Raw genomic sequence first — 25,546 nt, forward strand, 5'->3', positions numbered from 1 at the left:
TGTAAATACCATGTCCTGAGTGGACATGAAGTTTTGCTGTATATAGAGGGGTCAAACCCCAGTCTTTGGATAGCAAAAGTGAATCTGTTAAATCATCCAAGAGTGATCCCAGCTGGCCCTTTATGGAAGACGTGGAAGGAGTGAAGGTGGCAGATCCTATTTTCAAGTACTGAGCTGCCAATCACTTCAACAAAATACAGAATGTGCTTCTAAAGCCCCAGGAAAGAACCTGGAAATGGTCAACCCTAGTTCTCATTTTGTAAAACCTGAGAACACCATTACTTGAGAAGTTATTGTTGAATTAGCAAAGTCAAATTAATTTTGCGCTAAGTAATGATAAATATAAACACCTGCCAAAAGCCACTTGCAGACAATGGAATGAGGTCTTGAGAGTTGCAGCTAAAGTTGGAAACCGCTATTCTAAGAGTTTGTGCTGGTTTCTGAGTATTGAAGAGCAGCCATGTTGTTGTAGTTAAGAACACTGGTTTGGACCCAGGCAGGTGTGTTTAAATCCCAGCTTTGTCACACATTAGTTGTGATCTTAGGCGAGCTATCTATTCTCACTATGCTGTTTGCCCATCTTTAAAATGGGAACCAGGGCTCACCTTACCAGACTGTCCTGGATACTAGCTATGGATTTGATAAGATGATGCACATAAGCCCTCGAGCACACCATCACCCAATTCGCATATATTGAGGCTTTACCGTAATTATCATAAATACTTTGGGGCTCAAAAATGCTGGGTAGACTAATGTGCCATTGTGGAGAATGAAGTCAAAGGGGTGAAACCAACACCAGTGTGAGGATGGCAGAGTTGGGCATTGTTTGATTTGAAAAAAATTAGCAACCCTACATCCACCATACTTGATTTGGTCCCTTTAGTTACTAAAATGTATCCTTGTGTGCTTGATCATTTGATATCCACCACAAAGCAATGTGGCTTCATTCACTTTGCAGTAAGCCATATTCAAAAAGCAAACCATCTTATTACTCATCTCTGTATGTCAACACCTAATAGCATATGCTAAATGCTCAATGTTTCTTAAATGAATGAATGAATAAATCTGTATTTTGTAGATGAGGAAAGCAATGCTCAGTGAAGTCCTGACTTGCCCAATATTACATTGCTCAGAAGAGAGGGTACCAAGTCTAGACTATGCTTTCTCTTAAGGAAGAAGCTTCTGACAGAATTGCTTAGGAATTACATCCAGTAATCTACTAGGCTCCCGTGTTTAAGACAGTGTGTTCTTGACCATTGAACATGTTAGAACAGAAGCCAGAAAGCATCTTTTAATGACATTTCCTGACTTCAAGGGAAGCATGACCATTTCTCTGAAAGCCCTTCCTGCAATGAGATCCCATTTTGATCGTAAAGAGTTCCTGCTCTATTAAGCAGTACATTTGCTAACAATGTCTTAGGTTCAGATCTTCTAACAGAAAATGAACTTTAGCTAGTGTAAGAGACGTTTCCTGGAATGAAGGTAGTATCAGGAAATGGGGCTTTAAATGCTAACAGCATCTATGTAGTTAAATGAAGCACAATTTCGGTGTACCAAAGATACATTGAAGGGCAAACAGTTTAATGCTATCCCCCTTTTTTCCCCAGGAAAGTCTGGGATGGGTTCCAATTATAAGCTCTTAAATGTGCACATGGTTCCCCTATGTTCTGTCTTTAAATGCTGGAGATTTATTAAAGCAAAGCATCACACTGCCAGACAGATGTTATTAGAAACATTTTTATTTAAATTCAGACAATAGAAAGGTATTGCAGAAAAAAATTACAGAAACTTGCAACAACAGTATGGAACTTGGAAAATTTATTAGTAAAGAACGAGAGGAAAAGTTATTCCTATTTTTACAAGTACTTGGTTAGTCCTTAATGGAATAATTTATCAATTCAGCAAAGTGTACCCCCTTGCTGGTGTCTTTTGAGCAGACAGTAGATTAACAACGTCATTAATCTACTAAAGTGGTATCTAGTAAAACCTTCCAAAGTAAAATAGTCAAGGCAGCATTTCCCCAACATTTGAGATACAACTTGGGGGAACTGAAATAATTGCAGTAGAAAGTTTAAAAAAAAAGTCATAGTGAATAGGTATAACCTGGATTTCAGCCCACAGATATTGTTTGTGGATCTGGTGGAAAAGAAACAATCTTAAACCTGGACAACTCCCACCCACCCCGCTCCCTGGCCCCAACCAGCAACACACAAAGAAAGATGCCCTGCCTAGACTGTGCAGGACAAAAACCCTAGACTAATAACAAAATGACCTGGGCCCTGGAGCCCTGGATCTCTGCCAAACCCTTTCTGAATCCTGGGTGAATGCAGCAGTGGGTTTAGGGTAAGGAATGTAAAAAATTTTTAAACTTTGGCAAGTATACAAATGACTCTTTTTTGATTGTCACTTTTATAAGGAAATATCATTCTACCCTTGAAAAGATATTCTTCTCTCATATGTGACTTCTCTCTCAAACACTTCAGGGCAAATTTCTGTAAAACAGAGGTGGACTCAAACCTCTATTTTATAATGGTTAGTTTATCATTTTTCACTTTCTCTATTTAAAAAGTGTATAAAAGGTATAGTCTAGGCCAGGTGTGATGGCTCATGCCTGTAAGGCCAGCACTTTGGGAGGCTCGGGTGGGTGGATCATTTGAGGTCAGGAGTTCGAGATCAGCCTGGCCAACATGGTGAAACCCCATCTCTACTAAAAATACAAAAAATTAGCTGGGCATGGTGGCAGGTGTCTGTAATTCCAGTTACTCGGGAGGCTGAGGCAGGAGAATTGCTCGAACTCAGAAGGTGGAGGTTGCAGTGAGCTGAGATGGCACCACTGCACTCCAGCCTGGGTGACAGAGCGAGACTCCGTCTCAAAAAAAAAAAAAGTATATATGTATACACACACATAGTCTGTCACTGATAACCCCAAAAGGTTGGTGGTAATGGAGGTTTGAGAACAATATGGTTACTTTTTTAAATTAAGCCTCTGTATATTTAATCTCTTTACAATAAATTACATATCAGACCTCTGATAATGCAAATTTCACCATTCCTTTCAACCTTAATATTCTCATGAAGGTATTAAAATCAGTAATGAGCCAAGAAGTATGGGGCCTATGTGCAGAGCTGATTTTTTCTAAAATGCTATGATTAGCTATATATTCACTTTTTTTCTCATAAACTCTAAGCTTAAAAAAAGAGGGTCAATAATAAACAATGCTGTAAAATACTATTCCAAGAACTCACAATCTTCTTTGAACTCACAGCTCTTCTTTATGCCTACAGTAATTTTGCTAACAGTTAGCATGACTGTTCTATTCCAAAGGGTAACGAAAGGTGTTTAAAGACCAGATACAAGATCCAAAATTAGAGTCAGATCATAACTTGAAAGGGAAAATTACTGTTCGTGGTGTGAGGATAAAAGGAATTTTAAATGCTATTGATAATTCACTAGGTTAGGCCTAAGTATTTATTTTAAAATAAAAGACTGGCCAGGCGCAGTGGCTCACACCTGTAATCCCAGCACTTTGGGAGGCCGAGGCAGGCAGATCACTTAAGGTCAGGAATTTGAGACCAGCCTGGCCAACAGGATGAAACCATGTCTCTACCAAAAACATAAAAAATTAGCTGGTTGTGGTGATGCACGCCTGTAATCCCAGCTACTCAGGACGCTGAGGCAGGAGAATTGCTTGAACCCGGAGGTAGAGGTTGCAGTGAGCCAAGATCATGCCACTACACTCCAACCTGGGCAACAGAGCAAGACTCCAGTCTCAAAAAATAAATAAATAAAAATAAATAATAATAATAAAAAGATTGGGCCAGGCATGGTGGCTCATGCCTGTGATCCCAGCACTTTGAGAGGCCAAGACTGGTGGATCACTTGAGGCCAGGAGTTCAAGATCAGCCTGGCCAACATGGTGAAACCCTGTCTCTACCAAAAAAATACAAAAATTAGCTGGGTGTGGTGGCACACACCTGTAGTTCCAGCTACTCAGGAGGCTAAGGTGGGAGAATTGCTTGAACCTGGGAGGCGGAGGCTGCAGTGAGCTGAGATCGCGCCACTGCACTTCAGCCTGAGCGACAGAGTGAGACTGTCTCAAAAAATAAATAAAAAACAGGCTGAGCATGGTGGCTCACGCCTGTTATCCCAACACTTTGGGAGGTTGAGGCGGGTGGATCACCTGGGGTCAGGAGTTCGAGATCAGCCTGATCAACATGGTGAAACCCTGTCTCTAGTAAATACAAAAAATTAAGCTGGGTGTGGTGGCACATGCCTGTAAGCCCAGCTACTTGGGAGGCTGAGGCAGGAGAATCACTGGAACCCGGGAGAGGGGAGGTTGCCGTGAGCTGAGATTGCACCATTACACTCCAGCCTGGACAGCAAGAGTGAAGTCTCTGTCTCAAACAAACAAAAACAACAACAAATAAAAAATTAAAAAATAAAAATAAAAAAGAGACTGGCTATGCAGTTACTTTTCTGGTTACAGAAAAAATCCTGCAGACATTTATAGGAATAAATTATTGATCAATCCAAACTTTCACCATGAAGTAATCTCGTAAGTCTAGAGGACTCTTAAAGTTATGAATGATTATAGAAACATGGAGCTCCTAAATTGCTCTATCTGTCTTCACATTGCTTGGGGTGAGGGTGGGGACAAAAAAGAGCAGGTGGGCTCTCTGTGTCTACTGAAAGTGATATGACACGTAAGGTGCATTCTTCCTAATGCCGTCAGGGAATACTTCTGCCACACCTGTTTAATGGGTGACAGCACCTGTAAAAGTGACACTTGGATGGATGTCAGGAAGCCATCAACAGGCAGTTAACAAAGCACCCACTGTGTGCCTACAACTAGGCTTGTTCCTATGGCAAGTATAAAAATAAGGAGATACATGTGGGTCCTGCCTCCAAAAGCATAAAATATTATTTCAAATGTGCTTTTTGTTTATTTTAAAATTAGAAATTCTAAGTACTATGTAGATGTTAACCTTTCTTGGGTCTGTATCCTTTCCAGGAAAGGCAGGTTAATATGGTGGACTTTGTCACAACTGGCAGATACTGCTGATAAAAGACATACTCAAACAGAAAACTCCAGCAATATAGTGATTGGTAGCTGCTGAAACTTTCTGCAAACCACATTAAACTGCTTGGGGAAAAGGCATTATGTAAATGCTAAGGTGTAATACCTAAGAAAATAGCTTTGAACCCTTAGGCCCTGTTTGGTTATATATGTCAAAGCTTAGATTTCCTAAACTAAGTCTTATTTAAACTAATTATAGTTTACAAATGCTTAGGTATTTTACTGAATTTTGAACATAATCTCATCAAGTACTGCCAAACCATTTTTGAAAAGATAATTTGAGAAATTAACAGAAAGCTCAATTTTTGAAGCTTGCGGGGGTAGGGGGGGGGACCCTATCAGTGGGCTGCATGACTGCAGACCACCCCCACCAAGGTACAGCCTTCAGCACAGTCCAGCCCTCCAAAAACATCAGGGAAAACATCTCCACTACAGATTCCATGTCATGCAAATGGAAAGATGTGACAGCCTCTTTAAGATCTCATATCCTAGTCCCTAGGAGCTTCCTAACTTCTAGTGGCCATTAACTAAAGAAACACAATACCTTTATGAAGTGGTCTTTCAGGAAAATCTCAATGGGACATGCCTGAAGAAATACGTATTACAGGCTGGGTGTGAATCCATCTGTTGTTTCGGTGGCTCTTACATTGAATGAGCTGGCCACTTTGCCTAAACATGCTATGATTTAAACAAACACACCATGCACCATGAACTGTCATAGCATTTTTAACCCTCCATCAACACCCAACCTGTATAAAATGGGCAGAGAAGTCAGATCTTGAAGAGACGCAGGTCTATATAGCTCTAAGGTAGGGAAGTCCTGTCTTCCTGATACACATGTATTTAAGGAAATTGCTAACTTGATGGGTTAATATTCACTCAGCCTCTCAGGAAATTCTACTGTTGTGTCATCAGTGCATGTCATCTGAAGCTTCGTAAAATTGCTAAACCATAAAAACCACATCATGTTATTTTGGAATTTGTACAGCTTAATGCACCCTAATGGGAGCATAATGATTATGTTCATTCAAGCTATAAAATAGTTTTATATTTACAAATACTTTACAAAAATAATTCATACTTTACATCAAATATGTGATCAATAAAAATTAATCCAATTTCACAGATAAGCAACTAGGTATTGATATAAATTGCACAGAAATCAATTCAGAACAAAAAAACACGAATTTACTATCTTTAAACTTCCAGCCCTTGTAAGTCCTTCCTAACCTCTAATTAATTCAGCAGAGTAGCTGAGCTACAAGGTCACACAAGATTTACTACTCTTCTTCCATGCTTAAAATAAGTAGGAGGAACACTACTCTTTAAAGTTCCATGGCTAAAGGATAATCAGAAACCTAAGCACACATCATTTCACAATTAGGCTCTTTCAGTTGCAGCCTAATTCGGGAGTTTGAAACATTCAGCTGGGAAATAGAGGGTCCATATAGAAACAGACCCAATTGTTGAAACAGAGTTTGAAATCACTCCAACATCTGATTTGTTTTCAAGGTTCACAATGAGGTCTTAACCAAGGTATGGGAAAGTAGTTGCTGAATCTAAATTGTCATGATCTTGTGTGTTTCATTTCAACCCCCGATATATCCACTCTATTCAGCATCATAGTAAACAGGTATAGAATTTCCCTCACAAACAGTATGAATAATTAAGTTACATCTCAATGGATGAGCCTATCCAGACTCTTAAGGCTCAAGTTATTTCTGTTATCTCTAAATGTGTGGCTTCTAAGAATAGGAACATAAATTACTTTTCGATCTAACAGTGCAAATCAAATTACATGGATTCTAAAAACACCAACTGACCTAAAAGAAGAGGTATTTATTGGGGGAAAATGGCTATTCAATTTGTATGAGAAAATGGGAAAAAAGAAGAAAAACAAACTATGTTTACAGGATATGACAGAATAGCCCATAAACTAATGTTATCACAATAAAAATGCTGCATAATAACAATTATTTTAAATATAAATTAAACATTTTCATATAAAATACATTGTCAAATTTGAAACTAAGTTCAAGCTTTCTTGTAAAATAGTCTCTAGAACACCAACTGAGGTAATAGGGACCCAAGAATACTGAATGCATGAACATTACATAATTTGCATTAATAACTTTTAAACCTGACTTTTTAATAAATCTTGGAATATCTCCTTTAGTTGTAAAAAAGATATTCTGTTAACAGTTTGGATTCTATTTTGATCTTTAACAAGCCAAATTATCTTTTTTGTATGATGCTTAAAATGTAAACAGCATTGCTTGACACAATAATTATAAATTACATGAATTAAAAGATTTGCTAAAAATTTCATTTACTAAAATCAGCCATCTTTCCAATTTTATCCTGACAAAAGAGTAAATTACACTTTGGGATATATATATATATTTTTTTTTCTGTCAGTTTAATCCATTTTATTGACTTCTCAATTAACAACAAAGTTCATTTGGACAGTAAATCAGAAAATACTTTCTATGGTGGCTTTAAATTACATTTTTTAACCCAAAAATGTTATCCAGAGCCATTTTAGACAATAAATGTATCCGAAGTACAAACAGTAAAAATTCACATTCCCTTCAGTAACTCTCCTTCCACTTAGAACACAATGAACTTCTTAGGTGGGCAGAGTTCTTGTTCACTTAACCACAACCCCATTTTAGCACAGAATTGCATCAAAAAGAATTGAAGAAGTGATTAGAAAGGATATGCATTATTAATAAACCATATGCTATGTGAGTGTTAGGTTCCCACGAAATATTTTACTTTTCATTAAAAAAAAAATCCGGCCAGGCGCGGTGGCTCAAGCCTGTAATCCCAGCACTTTGGGAGGCCGAGACGGGCGGATCACGAGGTCAGGAGATCGAGACCATCCTGGCTAACACGGTGAAACCCCGTCTCTACTAAAAAAATACAAAAAACTAGCCGGGAGATGTGGCGGGCGCCTGTAGTCCCAGCTACTTGGGAGGCTGAGGCAGGAGAATGGCGTAAACCCAGGAGGCGGAGCTTGCAGTGAGCTGAGATCCGGCCACTGCACTCCAGCCTGGGTGACAGAGCGAGACTCCATCTCAAAAAAAAAAAAAAAATCCCTTCTCAAGGGCACTGCTTTCATTAGAGGACTGATTTCATTACCTATTTTCATTATCTTTTATAGTGAAATGCTACTTTTCAAGTTATTAATATGCATTGGAGTTGTTACCAGCAAACACTGTCCTACACCTCCAGTTCAAAATATGAGTAGCAGTGTAATACTTAGATTCAGTTATAAATTATATACGTATAAAACAAATAGAGTTGCCATTATTTATATATTGCAATAAATACACAAGAATGAATACAAGTTATTTTTCATAAAATACAATTTCTAATCAATTTAGGAGATTTCCACACTATGAGGACTTTAAATACTTAAAACACCAGGTAATCCCCTCTGTTACAGAATGCCAGCCGGGTGAGATCTGAAAGAGATTCTTTATTGATAGCCAAATATTGTTGACTATACTAGCAATCTGTGTTTTCTTGCTATTTAAGAAAAAAATACAGAGAACCTAGACATTTAAAACATTATTCGTGTAATAATCACTACAGACTCTCACTGGATCTTTAAAAATTGTGTTAAAAATCGCCAAAGTCATGATGAACACAATTAATGCAGCTACATCATTTGAAAAAGCAATATAAATTATGCTGCTAAAGACAAAAACATTGACATACATAAACATCACAATGTAACACAGCAGTAACTAATTGCTATTTCATATGAAAAATTAAATGTAAAAAGTTATGCTAGGGAACTTGGAAATTTTTCACTTTAGCAAAATGTTCTATTTATATACCTCCAACTTCTATGATACAGTATACAATAAAATACTTTAAAAAGATATGACATTCAAATGCTTCATTTACACAAATAATATTGCCAATACTAATAAAAGTGATGCCCTTAAACATGAACTGCTCTGCTAATTGTAATTTTAAAATTTTTTTTACTTGATTTTACATTTTAATTAGCAGTTAGCATTACATATTAATCAGTTCTGTGCTGACAAATAGAGAGGTCCTAGTCAAAATACTGTTTCTCAAAAGTAATGTACATCATATTGCTTGAAACTAAACAACCATATAAAAAGTGGCAATCATTTATCTAAACATTGATTATGAAAGACAACTGGCATATACTCAGGCAGAGTGTTGAGTTCATGATTGTTTATTTACAATAAAAGTACTTTTACTGAAGCTAACATAAGTTTTTAGGTCAATTACTACAGTCTCTTAAAGTTATAAAAATATTATATAAAATACCACAGGCTTTAGAGGCTATAACTTCATGTGGTTCTGATACTAGCAGCTGAAAAGTGTTTATAATTTAAAAATAAATAAACTATAGAGGTAAACCAGTTACAAAACAGCAGAGGACTGAGATAGTCACAAGAGTGAAAAGAATTGCTCAATTACACAATAGCTAACAAAATGGTGAAGCAGTTGGATCAAAAGTTTTAAAAACCTCTTTCAGAGATTTGTCATCCGTTTCTCTACCGGGATCATTATCTGGGGTTGGGCTCCCCTGTCCTGGCTGCCTTGCCTGCCTTGGATCACTGTACTGTGGCCTAATTAAGCCTGTTAATGCCTGAACAGGAAGGCTGTGCACTGCTGGGACCTGAACCTTACCAGAACTCCTGGGAACATCTGCCTGTGGGTCAGCTGGCCCATCAAGAGTGACTTCCACATTTGGATTGGTTTTCTGTGGAAGGATAGCTTCTCCAGGAGAAGGCTCACTTTTGTCACTACTTTTTAAGCCACCACTTTTTTTCTGGTTCTTTGAGTTTTCTCCTGAAGAAGCTGTTGCTAGTTCTGATGTGGATGATGAACCATGATCCCTAGGGTCATACAAACTAATACCACTAAGAACTGAAGTTGAAGTTCCCAGTGGAAGGCCAGCTGAGGAAGAGAGTTTAGGGACATATGGAGGCAGAGCCCCGGAACCAGAATTGCTAGCTCCTGCCCCTGAGGGCTGTGATAAACCAGGGTTTGATCTGGCTAAGTGAGGGGCACCCTTTGATGTATGTGAATCCTTCATAACCACTTGATGAGACTCTGTATTGGACAGTCTGTGAAGCCTAGGATCAAAATTCTTTTGTAGTCTAGGATCTCCTAATTTACTTCCTGAACTGTGTGAGTCTCCAAATTGTTCTAGGTAGCCTTCTCTGCTTGTTGTGTTAATTTTGGCTTTGGCTGCTAATTTTGGATCAATGGACACTGTGTTTTGATGAAGATCACTTTTGGTATTCCATAACCTATTTAGCCTCTGGTCAGCTATAAGTGGGGGCAGAGGTAAATTGATTGAAGACACTGGATCAGGTTTAGGTAAAGGTACTGGAAGTAAGTCTTCCGGAGCCCACACGATGTGTTTTGCAAAGTTGGGTTTGGTTAGAGTAATGTCCATTTTAATGTGACTGAACTGTCTCAATTGTGACCTTGGATCCTGGAGCATTATGCCAGGTGAGGCATCCAAAGGTATTAAGAAAGCTTTTTCTCTCAGTTCTCTTTCTGTATCTTCATCATCATCATCGCCTCTTTTGTGTTTGACATTAGTGCCAGCATTTGCATGATGCAAATCAAACTTTGCTCCACTAACAGAAGAGCCTACGTGACCACTTCCATTCCCTCTCAATTTCCTGGGATCCCACGCAAGTCTAAGATCCAGTGGGGCAGACTCAGAAGGTTTTCTAATGTCTTGCCTTGGGATAGTCCTAAGTCTAGGGTCAACCACTTGGTTTCCTTTACTTTTCTCTTTAGCAAGTCTTGGATCAGTAGGAGTGCTGAGTTCTGTGGAAGGTTGTTGCTGATTCCTTAAAGTTTCTGTTTGTTTCTGTAATGTTTTCAGTATTGATTTGACACTGCTTCCTTCTTCCTCTTCACTACTGGAATACCAGTTAACTGTATCATCTAAACGCAGACAAAAACTTATTATGAAGAATGAAGCATTTATATGTAGACTTAATTAACATTAAAAAACACATACTCTTTCTGAAATAAGTATAGTCTAACTTCAAGAAAATGCATAACAAAAATGCCAGATTTCAAAACTGGAACAAAATAAGATGTGGTAAGAAAACTATCAATTCAGTCATTATACTCTATTAAGGAAGCAGGGTGATACTAGAATATGTGTAATGTCATTCTAGTCAGAGAAAAGGCAGGACCTTTCCTTCCAACTGGCCAAAGGGAATTCAGATATGTGTGTTGTATGTGTGGTGGGCTGTAGGAGAAAGGAAAATGCTCTTAGCATTCTAAAATGTGCTAGGTCTCTTCAAATCAAGCATTCCTTAAGCTTCCTAGCTCTGAATTTATCAAGTTAACAATGGACTAAAAAGAAAACAAAACACTGAAAGTGATGGTTAAGGTAGCAATGGAAACTGAGCAAATGAGAAATGGGGTGGAGACTTTTCGTTTACTCTTTATTATATGTTTAGATATTTGACCTGTGTGACTATATTAGCTATTCAAACATTAACTTTAAAAATAACAAAACTGGCCAGGCGCGGTGGCTCAGGCCTGTAATTCCAGCACTTTAGGAGGCTGAGGCAGGCGGATCACGAGGTCAGGAGATCGAGACCATCCTGGCTAACACGGTGAAACCCCGTCTCTACTAAAAATACAAAAAAATTAACCAGGCGTGGTGGCAGGCACCTGTACTCCCAGCTACTCAGGAGGCTGAGGCACGAGAACGGCGTAAACCCAGGAGGTGGAGCTTGAAGTGAGCCGAGATCGAGCCACTGCACTCCAGCCTGGGTGACAAAGCAAGACTCCATCTCAAAACAAAACAAAACAAACAAACAAAAACCCTAACATCCTAAAACTTATATACTTTATGAGAACACTTTGAGTCTTACTTTTAAAGCCTATTTAACTCTAGTGTATTAGACACAAGTTTAAGAAGCCTACCTGTCATAAGTCTTTTCTCTAGCAGAAGGAATTACAAACTGATGTTTCAGAAGGGTGATTCTCTCTCCTCTCCATTAAAATAGACACAGGTTGGCTCTGAATTGGCCACAAGGTATCTCCTGTTCACATTCTTTTTTTTTTTTTTGAGATGGAGTCTCGCTCTGTCTCCCAGGCTGGAGTGCAGTGGCCAGATCTCAGCTCACTGCAAGCTCCGCCTCCCGGGTTCAGGCCATTCTCCTGCCTCAGCCTCCAGAGTAGCTGGGACTACAGGCGCCCGCCACCTCGCCCAGCTAGATTTTTGTATTTTTTAGTAGAGACGGGGTTTCATCGTGTTAGCCAGGATGGTCTCGATCTCCTGACCTCATGATCCGCCCGTCTCGGCCTCCCAAAGTGCTGGGATTACAGGCTTGAGCCACCGCGCCCGGCCTCTCCTGTTCACATTCTTGCCAGAACATAAGAGTCAGAACATGGGATACAGATATACAGATATACTGTATATGCATATATGTATCTCCATCCTAGAGTATCTTGGATCAGCAGAATATCCTAGACATTCTCATTTTTACTTCATCTCACTGCTCACTAATGCATGCCTACTACATGAAACTTTAGTGTTACAGGGTTAGTTTGAACAGAGTAATGCTTACAAAACAAGCATTGGTATTTAGGGTAGAATGTGGGTTAAAACAGCATATGGTATGTCACAACTGCAAAAAGTTTTACTCAGATCTCAGTCTGAAAAAACTACTTCTAGACACTAGATCTCTTTTCTTCTCTTTGACATCAAGGAAACCTACAGATGGATTTGTGATCCACTTTTACCAGTAGCAATTACTTTAAATATTTCTGTATAGTAATTTCATTCCTCATAGTATTCGTTACTTCTATCCTTACTTTTTCATTCCCATATCAATATATTTTATAAGCATTATATATATTTTTTATAATTTATAAAGCATACTTAAAAATCTTTCTTAAATGAGAGTGAAAATAGTAACAGAGGGAGAGTAGAAGAATAGAGACAGGTTGGTGGAAAACAGATATTAGATAAAAAATGATAATTAGCAGCTTTTTATCAAAGCAGAGATAAAATGCATAAAAGCATTAAAATCCATAAAAATTAACACAAACACAAGTAAACCTAACTGTTCAAAATATTTCTGTATCAGAGCCAACAACTCCCATAGAACACTACCAATTACATAACATTATAGAATAAAATTTTCTATTATCTAAAAGTTTTATTATCTTTGTTTATGAAACTTTAAGACTACCGAAAGATTACTTATTTATTTATTTATTTTTGAGACAGAGTCTCACTCTGTTACCCAGGCTGGAGTGCAATGGGATGATCTCAGCTCACTGCAACCTCCGCCTCCTGCAAGCTTCTCCTGCCTCAGCCTTCTGAGTAGCTGGGACTATAGATGCGTGTCACCACACCCAGCTAATTTTTGCATTTTTAGTACAGATGTTTCACCACGCTGGCAGGATGGTCTCAATCTCTTGACCTCGTGATTCACCCGTCTTGGCCTCCCAAAGTGCTGGGATTACAGGCGTGAGCCACTGTGCCCAGCTGAAAGATTACTATTAAAATGTTTATAATTTAAATTGTACAGGAAATTCACTTATTAGGAATCTTTCATTCTCCTGTGATGTTAGGTAAATGAAGAATTAGTAATATCTTCTTTGAAAATGTAGCAAAAAATGGTCATATACATTGATGCAAGAAACTGAAGAGGACACCAAAAAGTGGAAAGATATTCCATGTTCATGGATTGGAAGAATCAATACTGTTAAAATGTCCATACTACCCAAAGCAATCTACAGATTCAATGCAATTCCAATCAAAACACCAATTGTGTTCTTCAGAGATATAGAAAAAACTATCCTAAAATTTATATGGAACCACAAAGGACTCAGAATAGTCAAACCTATCCTGAGCAAAAGGAACAAAACTAGAGGAATCACATTACCTGATGTCAAATTATACTACAGGGCTATAGTAATCAAAACAGCATGGTACTGGCATAAAAACAGGCACATAAGCTGGGTACAATGGCTCGCACCTGTAATCCCAGCACTTTGGGAGGCCGACACAGGCAGATCACTTGAGGCCAGGCGTCTGAGACCAACTGGGCCAACATGGCAAAACCCTGTCTCTACTAAAAATACAAAAAAAATTAGCTGGGCATGGTGGCGTGCACCTGTAGTCCCAGCTACTTGGGAGGCTGAGGCACGAGAATTGCTCAAACTCAGGAGGTGGAGGTTGTGGTGAGCTGAGATTGCACCACTGCGCAACAGAGTAAGACCCTATCTCAAGAAAAAACAAAAACAAAAACAAAAAAATGAACTAACAAAAAAGCAGACACATAGACCAAAGGAACAGAACAGAGAACCCAGAAGCAAACCCATACATCTACAGTGAACTGATTTTCGACAAAGGTGCCAAAAACATACATTGGGGAAAGGACAATCTCTTCAGTAAATGGTGCTGGGAAACTGGATATCCATATACAGAGGAGTAAAACTAGACTCCTATTTCTCACCATATACAAAAATCAAATCAAAATGGATTAAATACTTAAATCTAAGACCTCAAACTATGAAACTGCTACCAGAAAACATTGGGTAAACTCTCCAGGACACTGGTCTGGGCAAAGATTTCTTAAGTAATACCTCACAAGCGCAGGCAACCAAAGCAAAAATGGACAAATGGGATCATATCAAGTTAAAAAGCTGCATTATAAAGGAAACAAATGATGAGACAACCCACAGAATGGGAGAAAATATCTGCAAACTACCTATCCAAGAAGGGATTAATAACTAGAATATATAAGGAGTTCAAACAACTCTATAGGGAAAAAAAATCAATAATCCAATTTAAAAATGGGCAAAATATCTGAATAGACATTTCTCAAAAGAAGACATAAAAATGGCACACAAGTATATGAAAAGGTGCACAACATCACTCATCATCAGAGAAATGCAAATCAAAACTACAATGAGATATCATCTCACCCCAGTTAAAAGGGCTCTTATTCAAAAGACAGGAAATAACAAATGCAGGCAAGGATGTGGAGGAAAGAGAACCCTCATACACTGTTGGTGGGAAAGTAAATCAGTACGACCACTATGGAGAACAGTTTGAAAGTTCCTCAAAAAACTAAAAATAAAGTTACCATCTGATCCAGCAATACCACTGCTAGGTATATACCCAAAAGAAAGGAAATCAGTATATGAGAGAGATATCTGTACTCTCACGTTTACTGCATTATTCACAATAGCCAAGATTTGGAAGCAACCTAAGTGTCCATCAACAGACAACGGTCAGGCATGGTGGCTCACACCTGTAATCCCAGCACTTTGGTAGGCTGAGCTGGGCAGATCACCTGAGGTCAGGAGTTCGCAACCAGCCTGGCCAACACAGTGAAACCTCATCTTTACTAAAAATATAAAAATTAGATGGGCATGATGGTGCACACCTGTAATCCCAGCTACTTAGGAGGCTGCGGCATGAGAACTGCTTGAACCTCGGAAGAAGAGGTTGCAGTGAGCCGAGATCGTGCCACTGAACTCTAGCCTGGGCAACAGAGTGGGACTCTTAAAACAAAACAAAACAAAACAAACAAAAAACAGACAATGGGTAAAGAAAATGTGGCATATATACACAATGGAGTACTATTTAGCCATAAAAAGAATGAGATCCTCTCATTTGCAATAAGGAACTGGAGGTCATTATGTTAAGTGAAATAAGCCAGGCACATGAAGACAAAATTCTCATGTTCTCACTTATTTGTGGGAGCTAAAAACTAAAACAATTGAATTCATGGACATAGAGAGTAGAAGGATGGTTACCAGAGACTGGGAAGGGTAGCTGGCAGATAGGGAGGAAGTGGGGATGGTTAATGGGTACCAAAAGTTAAATAGAATGAATAAGACCTAGTATTTGATAGCACAACAGGGTGACTATTGTCAATAATAATTTAATTGTACATTAAAAAAAAAAACTAGGCCGGGCGCGGTGGCTCAAGCCTGTAATCCCAGCACTTTGGGAGGCCGAGACGGGCGGATCACGAGGTCAGGAGATCGAGACCATCCTGGCTAACACGGTGAAACCCCGTCTCTACTAAAAAAATACAAAAAAAAAAAAACTAGCCGGGCGACGTGGCGGGCGCCTGTAGTCCCAGCTACTCCGGAGGCTGAGGCAGGAGAATGGCGTAAACCCAGGAGGCGGGGCTTGCAGTGAGCTGAGATCCGGCCACTGCACTCCAGCCTGGGCGGCAGAGCGAGACTCCGTCTCAAAAAAAAAAAAAAAAAAAAAAAAAAAAAAAAAAAAAAAAAAAAACTAAAAGAATATAACTGGATTATTTGTAACACAGAGGATAAATGCTTAAGGTGATGGATACTCTATTTACCCTTATGTGATTATTATGCATTGCATGCCTCTATTAAAATACCTCACGTACTCCATAAATATATATACCTACTATGTACCCACAAAAATAATTTTAAAATTATAAATATATATTTTTAAACGTTCATATAATAGCTTGTAGCTACCTAGCGTTACATAGTTTTACATAAATGTCATGTTTGAGTGGCCAAACATCAATTTTGTAATTCATAAACAGAACTGAATGCTTTAAACTTTTCTCATCCTTTACTGAACTAACTGTTGTATACTTACCAATATCAAAAATACTAAGATAAACTTAGTTTCCATATAATCTTTTTATGTTTAAAAATATTTCTTAGTATTATAGCAGATCCTTAATTATATAGCCTATGACATAAAAATATCTCTAATAACTGAATCATTTTGAAATTGGGCTAGAATTCAAAATCCTCAAACTGAAAGGTGTCCTTTTCTTGTTCTATTTATTTTCTTCAAAAAAAAAGCAAAAGGCTTGTTTGCAAGTCTGCACAACCTTGCACTCTAGCTTCAGATATTTTTACTGCTTCAAGTCAAACCTTTTGCAGTTAAGTATTAATGCAATTAATGGCACTGAAACCACAATCAATCACAAGATAGTTGCTATGAGATAAATTGGAAATAGAAGAGAGAGCTCATTTTTAATTTTTTTTTTTTTTTTTTTTTTTTTTTTGAGACTGAGTCTCGCTCTGTTGCCCAGGCTGGAGTACAGTGGCGAGGTCTCAGCTCACTAGAACCTCCGCCTCCCAGGTTGAAGCAATTCTCCTGCCTCAGCCTCCTGAGTAGCTGGTACTACAGGCACATGCCAACACAACCAGCTAAGTTTTGCATTTTTAGTGGAGATGGGGTTTCACCATGTTGGCCAGGTTGATCTCAAACTCCTGACCTCCAGTGATTCGCCTGCCTCGGCCATTTAAAAGTTTTAACCCATCCAAATAGGTAAGATGCTATTAATAACTTCTGACACACCTTCTTCCTTGCTTGGTGCTCTATGAGGTTGGGTGCTGGTTTGTTCTTCATCTTCTTGGTATCTCTGAGTAAGTCTGACAAAAAGAGCTCTTTGCACCGCAGGGAGGAGGCCTGCTACAGGCAGAGGGCCATGGCCTGTCCTGGTGCTGCTGCCGTCAGACCCACTCCCATGGTTAGGTGAGTCTTGAACAATAGGAGGCTGCTGCTGGGCAAATTCGCCATGCCACATCCCATCTACATGTATAACATGGGGAGAGACAGTCATTGAGTGAGCACAAAACTCCACCAAAGTCATAAGAAATGAAAACTTTCATAATAGGCACACTGGATTATCAAATTATGCCATTTAAAAATATTTCTAAAAGTTATCTAAAATTCTATTGTTTCAAAAGTTTGGCAAACTGAAAACATTTTAAGGTTTCAATCTTATCAATTTTATTTAGCTTTACTTAAAACATATGTTTCTATCATGCTTTTAATGAAAAATAGGACTGCATTTTAAATTAAGAATAAATTATTTCAAAAAGTAAACTTACCACCAGAGTTACTGGGTGGCTGAAAATTATGTACAGGATGCTGTGCATAGTAATTATCATAAAACTCAGCTGGGTTTTGCAGGGACTCATAATTGGTGTTAAGCTGCATTTCACCAGGACTTTGCTGGTATGATGAACCTGGAGAACAGTGATTCTCTCTGGGTACTTTCATCACATGTCCTGGAAAGCCTGGGGAGTGGTAAGCCCCACCCATACTTGGTGGTGTCAAAGATGTGTCTGATTGAACAAGTACTCCAGCTTGATTTTGAGGACCTACAATTTCAGGTGGACCAGGTGGTAAAGGTGGGCTCTGTGGCACTGGTAGACCAGGAGGTCCTGCACATGGGTGATGTCCAGGGGAGCCTGGGTGCATCACAGGACTACTGTGTCCCTGAGACATGTTAGGTCCAGGACCTGGACTTGACCCAGAACTATAGATATGTTGAGGGTGTGGACTGCTTCCCTGAAATTGTGGTCCTGGTGGTGAGGCACTGTTATAAAATGCTGGTGGCCTGTAGACAGAAATAATATTTCTTACTTCAAAGAAAAAGAAACAAACAAGAACATTAACAGTTCTAAACAGATATTGGTTAAGTATGTTTTTTTTAACATCAGAATACTGTGTGTTTAAGAAGGAATTTGTTCCATATCGTTGATAGGTAGAAACACGAAATAGACCTCTTGCTTTCATTTTAGCCCACTTGCTGCTTACTGTCAGCTGTTCTAAAACTTACTCTGTTTTGAAAAATACAGAAAAGTACAAAGATAAATGAGAATCACCCCTAATCCCACTACTCAGAGATAAAATTTTTTATTGGTTCTCTCCTACTACTCCTTTTTCAGGTATATGTAACCTTTTACAATAAAATTAGAATCTACTACACATAAACATCCAACTTTTTATAACAACTTGTAATTGGTTATTGCTGGCATACAAAAAGACATTCAGTTTTTGAATGTTGCTCTTCTTTCTTGACATCTTGCTAATTTAATTATTTCCAATAGTTTTGTCTGTTGATTCCTTTGGGTGGAGGGAAACTTCCCAAATAATTAGGCTGCCACTCCACTTCTAATCTTTATAACTTTATCTGATTTCATTGACCAGGATACAATATATATTAGCAAAACAGTGGACATACTTATCTTCTTGACATTAGTAGAAATACTTTTAATGGTTCAAATGAATTGTGATATTTGCTATAGATTTCTTGTTCCTCATTGGCTGAGACCTCCTTGCTTTCCTGAGTTGTCAAGGCTAAACGAATGCTCCACAATGCGACTTAAGGCCCAGGTGAACAGACCCTGGGGAACTGGCAGCAGGGCTGGAATGGTGGTGTTAGAAAATGAAAATCTGGATCCAGAGGTTTTCCTCCAATAGCCTAAGGAATTGCTCTTCAAAAATAATCAAATACGTGGAGACCTATTTCCCACAATCTGAAGGCATTATCAACAACAATGCAGCTTCATAATCAAGTGAGAATGCCAAATCCACCCACCAGGCAGGGTCCTTCAGCATTACTATGCTGAGAGGTTTCAGAAGCTGTGTAAGAATTGCATATGGGAAAGCACTGACTGGCAAGCAGCAGAGGGTGGGAATGGAAAACAAAGGGGGGAGCAGCCATCTGCGTGCATGCCAGATATGTGCTATCTCTAACCAAGTTTAATTATACGATTAGCTTGGAATATGACTTAGTTTCTTAATGATCGTTTTCAGAAAAAAAAAAGTTGATGTCATTTTGAAAGTTTTCACTTACTTCCTCCCAATTTTATGCGCTAAATCCACAGTAGGTTTTACAACTATTTCAAAAAGAGATGGAATTTTCCTAAAATCATCAGAGAAATCTGTCTGAAAATCATCTTCAGGATCAGAAAAGGGAAAATGCTCTGGAGGGGTTGGCAGAAGCCCAACCCCTGGAGGTGGTTTGGGAAGAGGAGTTATGCCACGCTTTCTAAGTTCCTCTAATTCTCTTTCATCTTCATTTATGAGTTCTTCATCAGTATTCAACACCTAAAAATAATTGGCAAAGATTACTATTTCAAAGTGAGTCTTTTCCTCACATTTAAAACTAGGAAGACTTAAGTTTTGTTAGTAGAAAAATAACATTAAAGTTGAAATGAGCTGGTCACAGTGGCTCACGCCTATAATCTCGGCACTTTGGAAGGCCAAGGCAGATAGATCGCTTGAGCCCAAGAGACCAGCCTGAGCAACATGGAGAATCCCCCGTCTCTATAAAAAGTGCAAAAATTAGCTGCGCATGGTAGTGCCCACCTCGGAAGGTTGAGGTGGGAGGATGGCCCCAGGGGTGGGGGTGGGGGTTGCAGGACAGGGGGTTGGCAAGGAGCAGGGTGTGGAGGTTGCAGTAAGCTGAGCCAAGATCACACCACTACACCCAGCCTGGGCAACGCGGCAAGACCCTGCCAAAAAAAAAAGAGAAAAGAAAAGAGACAGAGACAGAGAGAAAGAAAGAAAAAGCAAGCAAGAGAGAGGGAGAGAGGGAGGAAGGAAGGAAAGGAAGGAGAGGAAGGAAAGGAGGGAAAGGAAGGGAAGGAAGGGAAGGAGGGAAGGGAGAGAGAAAGAAAAAAAACAGTTGAAATGGTTTGGAGATAGCTAACTCCTCATTTTTATAAATAGAATGAGGTTCAAAAAGGTAAAGAATATTCCTCAAATAGAATAAAATATAAAATAGTAAACCTTCAATTTCTCAGAAGTTTCACAAAATATCATTTATAAAATATTATTCAAGTCAAATGTATTTGTGGAGAGATGTAATCAAAGTACAAAAATATTACTCACTTTGTCCAAAAGTTTCTTTGTTTCTTTAGTTAGATCATCATGGGAAAACTTACAGTTGTCTCCCTGGTAACATTTTGCTCCACTATGATAGAACTTGCAAGGAAATTCATGTAAATAAAAATATTAAGGAAAAGACCAGGTAAAATCGAGGTCTATTTTTTTTTTTTAAACCAAAACCTACAACTGTTAGACAAGATGGTTAAGTTCTAGAGATCTGCTATATAACATTGTACCTATAGTCAACGATACTGTATTGTATACTTAAAATTTTGTTAAGGGAGTAGAACTCATGATAAGTGTTCTTAACACATACACACACTAAACCATAACTGTGCTGAATCAATAAGGCTGTATTATTATATATTATACTGAATTTACTATAATCACATCAGCTTATTTTTTATTCTATTAAGGTTAGATATTTTAATTATACAAAAACATTCAAACAGCTTTTTTCTCTATTAAAACTAGAAAGCCACTTTTTAAAGAAAAAAAACATTTATACGTCATGTTAAAGGCAAATATCCCAATAATCAACTACAGACTAATCTTAAGATTTTGGAGACAAACTTATAAAGAAAATATTAAATCTAGAAGTATAGTGAAAAATGTACCATTCTCAGGTGATGTGTGCTCAAGCTAAAACAAAAAGGCACTATCATTAAAACATGTTTATGTCTGCCACAATCACTATTATTTAAAATTCTTCTGGGAATGTGGCCAATACAATTAAAATTAAATAAGAGGTATGAATATTGTAAATGAAGTAAAATTGTTATTATTTACAAACAGCATGACTATGTGACAAAAACCCTGTAAGAATAGATTGAAAGCTTTCAGAAACAGAATAAACTATTTGTTTTCTAAAAAAATACGTCAAATCTGAAAAAATTTATTTTTCTTGATTAGGACAAATTTATTACATTTTATTTGTTTTTATTGTTTGCCAAATCACTTCTAACCTGAGAATATTACAACATTTTTTTAAAAAAGGAAGGCGTATATGCCTTATCAAATATCAAACATACTCTTACAGAGGGGAATAATCAAATACCACAATAGATAAGAGTAGTATAGAAGCAGAATTGTGTAAAAATGAGAATTTACGGTCTGGTAAAGATGCCATTTTAAATCAGTAAAGATGAGGCAATGAGTTAATCATCTGGAAAATAAAAGGTCCTTATAATACACTGTGTATTAAAATACAGTCCACATTCATGTAAATGTCAAATTTAAAAATACAATATTCATAATCATTATAATTTCATTTTTGTAAAAAATTATGTGTATAGGCTGGGCCCAGTGGCTCACACCTATAATCCCAGCACTTTGGGAGACTGAGGCAGGCGGAGCACCTGAGGGCGGGAGTTTGAGACCAGCCTGACCAACATGGAGAAACCACACCTCTACTAAAATTACAAAAATTAGCTGGGCGTGGTGGTGCATGCCTGTAATCCCAGCTACTAGGGAGACTGAGGCAGGAGAATTGCTTGAACCCGGGAGGCAGAGGTTGCAGTGAGCAGAGATCATGTCATTGGACTCTAGTCTGAGCAACAAAAGTGAAACTCCATCTCAAAAAAAAAAAAAAAAGAATTACATGTATAAACATATACACATCCATTCATACCATAGCACAGAAAAAAAAGTCTGAAAGGCTTTATGCCATAATGCAAGCATAGTTATCTCTGTAGGATGACATTACTTAGGATTTTTTAAGTTTGTTTGAAGGTCTTTAACCATACCAAAGTAGAAAGAATAATTAAATGAAGTCCCTCTCATGTTGACCTCATAGGTTCAACAACTTTCATCGTTTGTTGTAAATATTTCCATACCTATTCTGAACATATAAGGAATACTGTTTCTATTGTTTCTTTCCTTTTTTTTTTTTTTTTTTTTTTTTGAGACGGAGTCTTGCTCTGTTGCCCAAACTGGAGTGCAGTGGCACCATCTCTCGGCTCACTGCAACCTCCACCTCCCAGGTTCAAGCAATTCTCCTGCCTCAGCCTCCCAAGTAGCTGGGATTACAGTCCCACGCCACCACGCCCAACTAATTTGTGTATTTTTAGTAGAGATGGGGTTTCACCATGTTGGCCAGGTTGGTCTCAAACTCCTCACCTCAGGTGATCCACCCACCTCGGCCTCCGAAAGTGCTGGGATTACAGGCATGAGCCACCGCGCCTGGTCCCTTTCCTCCTTAAATTACTTATGGGAGTGGAGGAGGTGTCTCACTATGTTACCCAGGCTGGTCAACTCCTGGCCTCAAGCAATCCTCCCGACCCAGCATCTCAGTGTTAGGATTACAGGTGTGAGCTACCATGCCTAGCCAGGAATACTTTTTCTTACCAATCAAGACTTCATTACCAACCTGGCAAAATTAATGTGTTTGTTAATTTCAACTAGTAACCAGTCAATATACAAATTTTCCAGACTCTTAAAAAAGTGTATTTTTATAATTCCTTTCTTCAGATCAGGACACAAAGATGATCCACAAACTGTATCTAGTTATCTCCCAAGTTACTTTTATTGATTTCTAGAAGTTCCGCTTTCCCTTTTATTTTTGTATCATTTGTTAATTTTAATATAGGTCATAGATAGTATTCAAATACTCTCTACTGTATCATATCAAAAGGCATTTAATATCTGGTTGTTTCTTTTTAGTAATGTTAAGAGTGATCAGTCCTTTCAGGTGTTGTCAGCTTCATCCATCAATTGTAAAGTTCCTGATTAACTTTCACCTCATGATTTTAGCAGGCATCAGTAATCACTGCCCAGGTCTATTGGGGAGAATTTGCAAAACTTGGGATTGCTGGGTCAAAGGGTAAATGCATATATAATTTTGCCAGACATTGCCAAGCTCTCTATAGGAATGCACCATTTTGACACTGCCAGTAACAGGGTTTTCTCACATCCTTGCTAACAAACTTTGCTGTCATGGTTTTTTGATTTTGCAAACCTGATACAGCTGCAAATGTTATCGCAGTGTGGCTTAAATTACATTCCCCTTATTAGGAACAAGACTGAACATCTTTCTATATGTTTTGGGACCATTTGCATTTCTCTTTCTGTGAATCTGTATCTCTTGCCTTATTTTTCTTCTCAGTGTTTAGAAACTCATATATTAAGGGTATGACCTCTTCATAAGTGATATAAATTACACATAATCTTTCTCACTTTATTATTTATCTTTTTATTTAGCTCATGTTACATGTATTTGTTTTGCAAATGCAAGCTTTTTCATGGAGTCAAACTTTCAATCTGTTCCCTTTTTGCTTCTGGATTTTGAGACAAGGAAATTTTTCTGTTCTCCTGGGTTATAAAGAAATTCATCATGTATTCCTCTGGTAATTGCATGGTTCCATTTTTTGACATTTTGATCTATGGTAACAGGCATTTTTCATTTTCCATTTTATTCACTTTCTTTTTTTCACATTTTTAAAACACAACAGAATTTAAAAATTTATCTGGAAAAATAAACATCAGAATCTACCAAATATTACAGTGTGCTGTTGTGGCAGAAATCATCACAGCAAAGCAACACAGACAAGAGGGTGAACAAATCCATGAAGCCAAACACGAACTCCAAAAAAATAAATCCATACATATAAACATATTATCGATGATAGTTTCAATTCCGTGGGGGAAGCTTTATTAGTCATAAGTGGTAGTGAGCAACCTGATAAGATATTTGGGGGGAAATTAACATGGAAAAATTGCAGAATACATTTTTTTAAAGGACCAGAACACTATATATAGTGAAATTCCAATTTGGGTAGGAGCAGGAATACAATTTACATGTATGTATTTCCCAAGGGAGAGTGGGGAAGAATACAGCATCTATCATTGAGTGGTAAGATTTGATAAGACTTTTATAATTTTCACAATGATAATTTTATTACTCCTGAACTTAAGTAAAATAAGTATGGAGTAAAATAATTATAGAATAAAATAAGTATTTTGCCAACTACTCCTTCAGGAAGCAGATTCTCTTGAAATACTTTAAGCTGATTATATTAAGGTAACTTCCCTTCACAGAATTTTTTCCAAAGGGCAGTTATCTCATTTCCCTAAGGAATAAAAGTCTGTTTGCTCTTTTGAAGTACAAAGTTTGACTAGACTGGCTTTATGTAATGTGTTGTTTTAAATTTAAAAACCAAACTAGGCTTTCTAGGATGTATTTATTATTTTTTAAAACCTCAAGGATGCTTTAAAACCTCAGCATTTTGTTTAACATACATTTTAAATAAAGGATATTATGCATATAAATGCAATTCTCTCCTTTGGTACAATATCCTTGTAAATAAAATTTGCAGATCTCTTTTCTTTTCTCCAACTCTGCATCATGATCAAATTTACACTGATCTCCCTATTCACAAAAAAAAAAAAAAAAGAAAGAAAGAAAAGAAAAAGAAGAAAAACGGTAAGAAACAAAGAGAAACAAAGAAACAACAGCTGAATTTTCTACATGGTGTCTCATGGTAAAATTATGGTCATTATCTTCAGTCTTTAATAATGAACAAATAATAAATGACCCCTTAGAATTCCTGCCCAAGACAGTGAATGTAGCTACATGCATTGAGGCAGCACAGTGAGCAAGACCTCACAGGATACTGCCTGAGTTCAACCAGCACTCACCATTTCTAGCTGAGCTACCATGGGAACTTACTCTTGGTGCCATGAATAAAATGGGGATAATAACATTAACTACTTTGTAGGGTCACTGTAGGATTAAATCATTTAATATTAGTTGTACTTTGAACAGTACTTGCCACGTAGCATTATG

General features: G+C 37.9%; 1 protein-coding gene across 1 annotated transcript in view; it reads right to left on the reverse strand.

Moving 5' to 3' along the window:
• Nucleotides 1–8,542: 8,542 nt before the first annotated feature.
• ZC3H6 (zinc finger CCCH-type containing 6) overlaps nt 8,543–25,546 on the reverse strand; it is a 58,785-nt gene continuing 41,781 nt past the window's right edge. Inside the window, exons 7-12 of the mRNA XM_030921510.1 lie at nt 25,018–25,129; nt 20,767–20,876; nt 19,727–19,980; nt 17,973–18,484; nt 17,437–17,670; nt 8,543–11,036 (exon numbers count right to left, since the gene is read on the reverse strand). Of these exons, the coding sequence (XP_030777370.1) occupies nt 9,553–11,036; nt 17,437–17,670; nt 17,973–18,484; nt 19,727–19,980; nt 20,767–20,876; nt 25,018–25,129 (2,706 nt within the window). The 3' untranslated portion in view covers nt 8,543–9,552. The remainder of the gene's footprint in view (nt 11,037–17,436; nt 17,671–17,972; nt 18,485–19,726; nt 19,981–20,766; nt 20,877–25,017; nt 25,130–25,546) is intronic.

The sequence above is a fragment of the Rhinopithecus roxellana genome, chromosome 17 (assembly GCF_007565055.1).
Source record: "Rhinopithecus roxellana isolate Shanxi Qingling chromosome 17, ASM756505v1, whole genome shotgun sequence".
NCBI classification, from domain to species: domain Eukaryota; kingdom Metazoa; phylum Chordata; class Mammalia; order Primates; family Cercopithecidae; genus Rhinopithecus; species Rhinopithecus roxellana.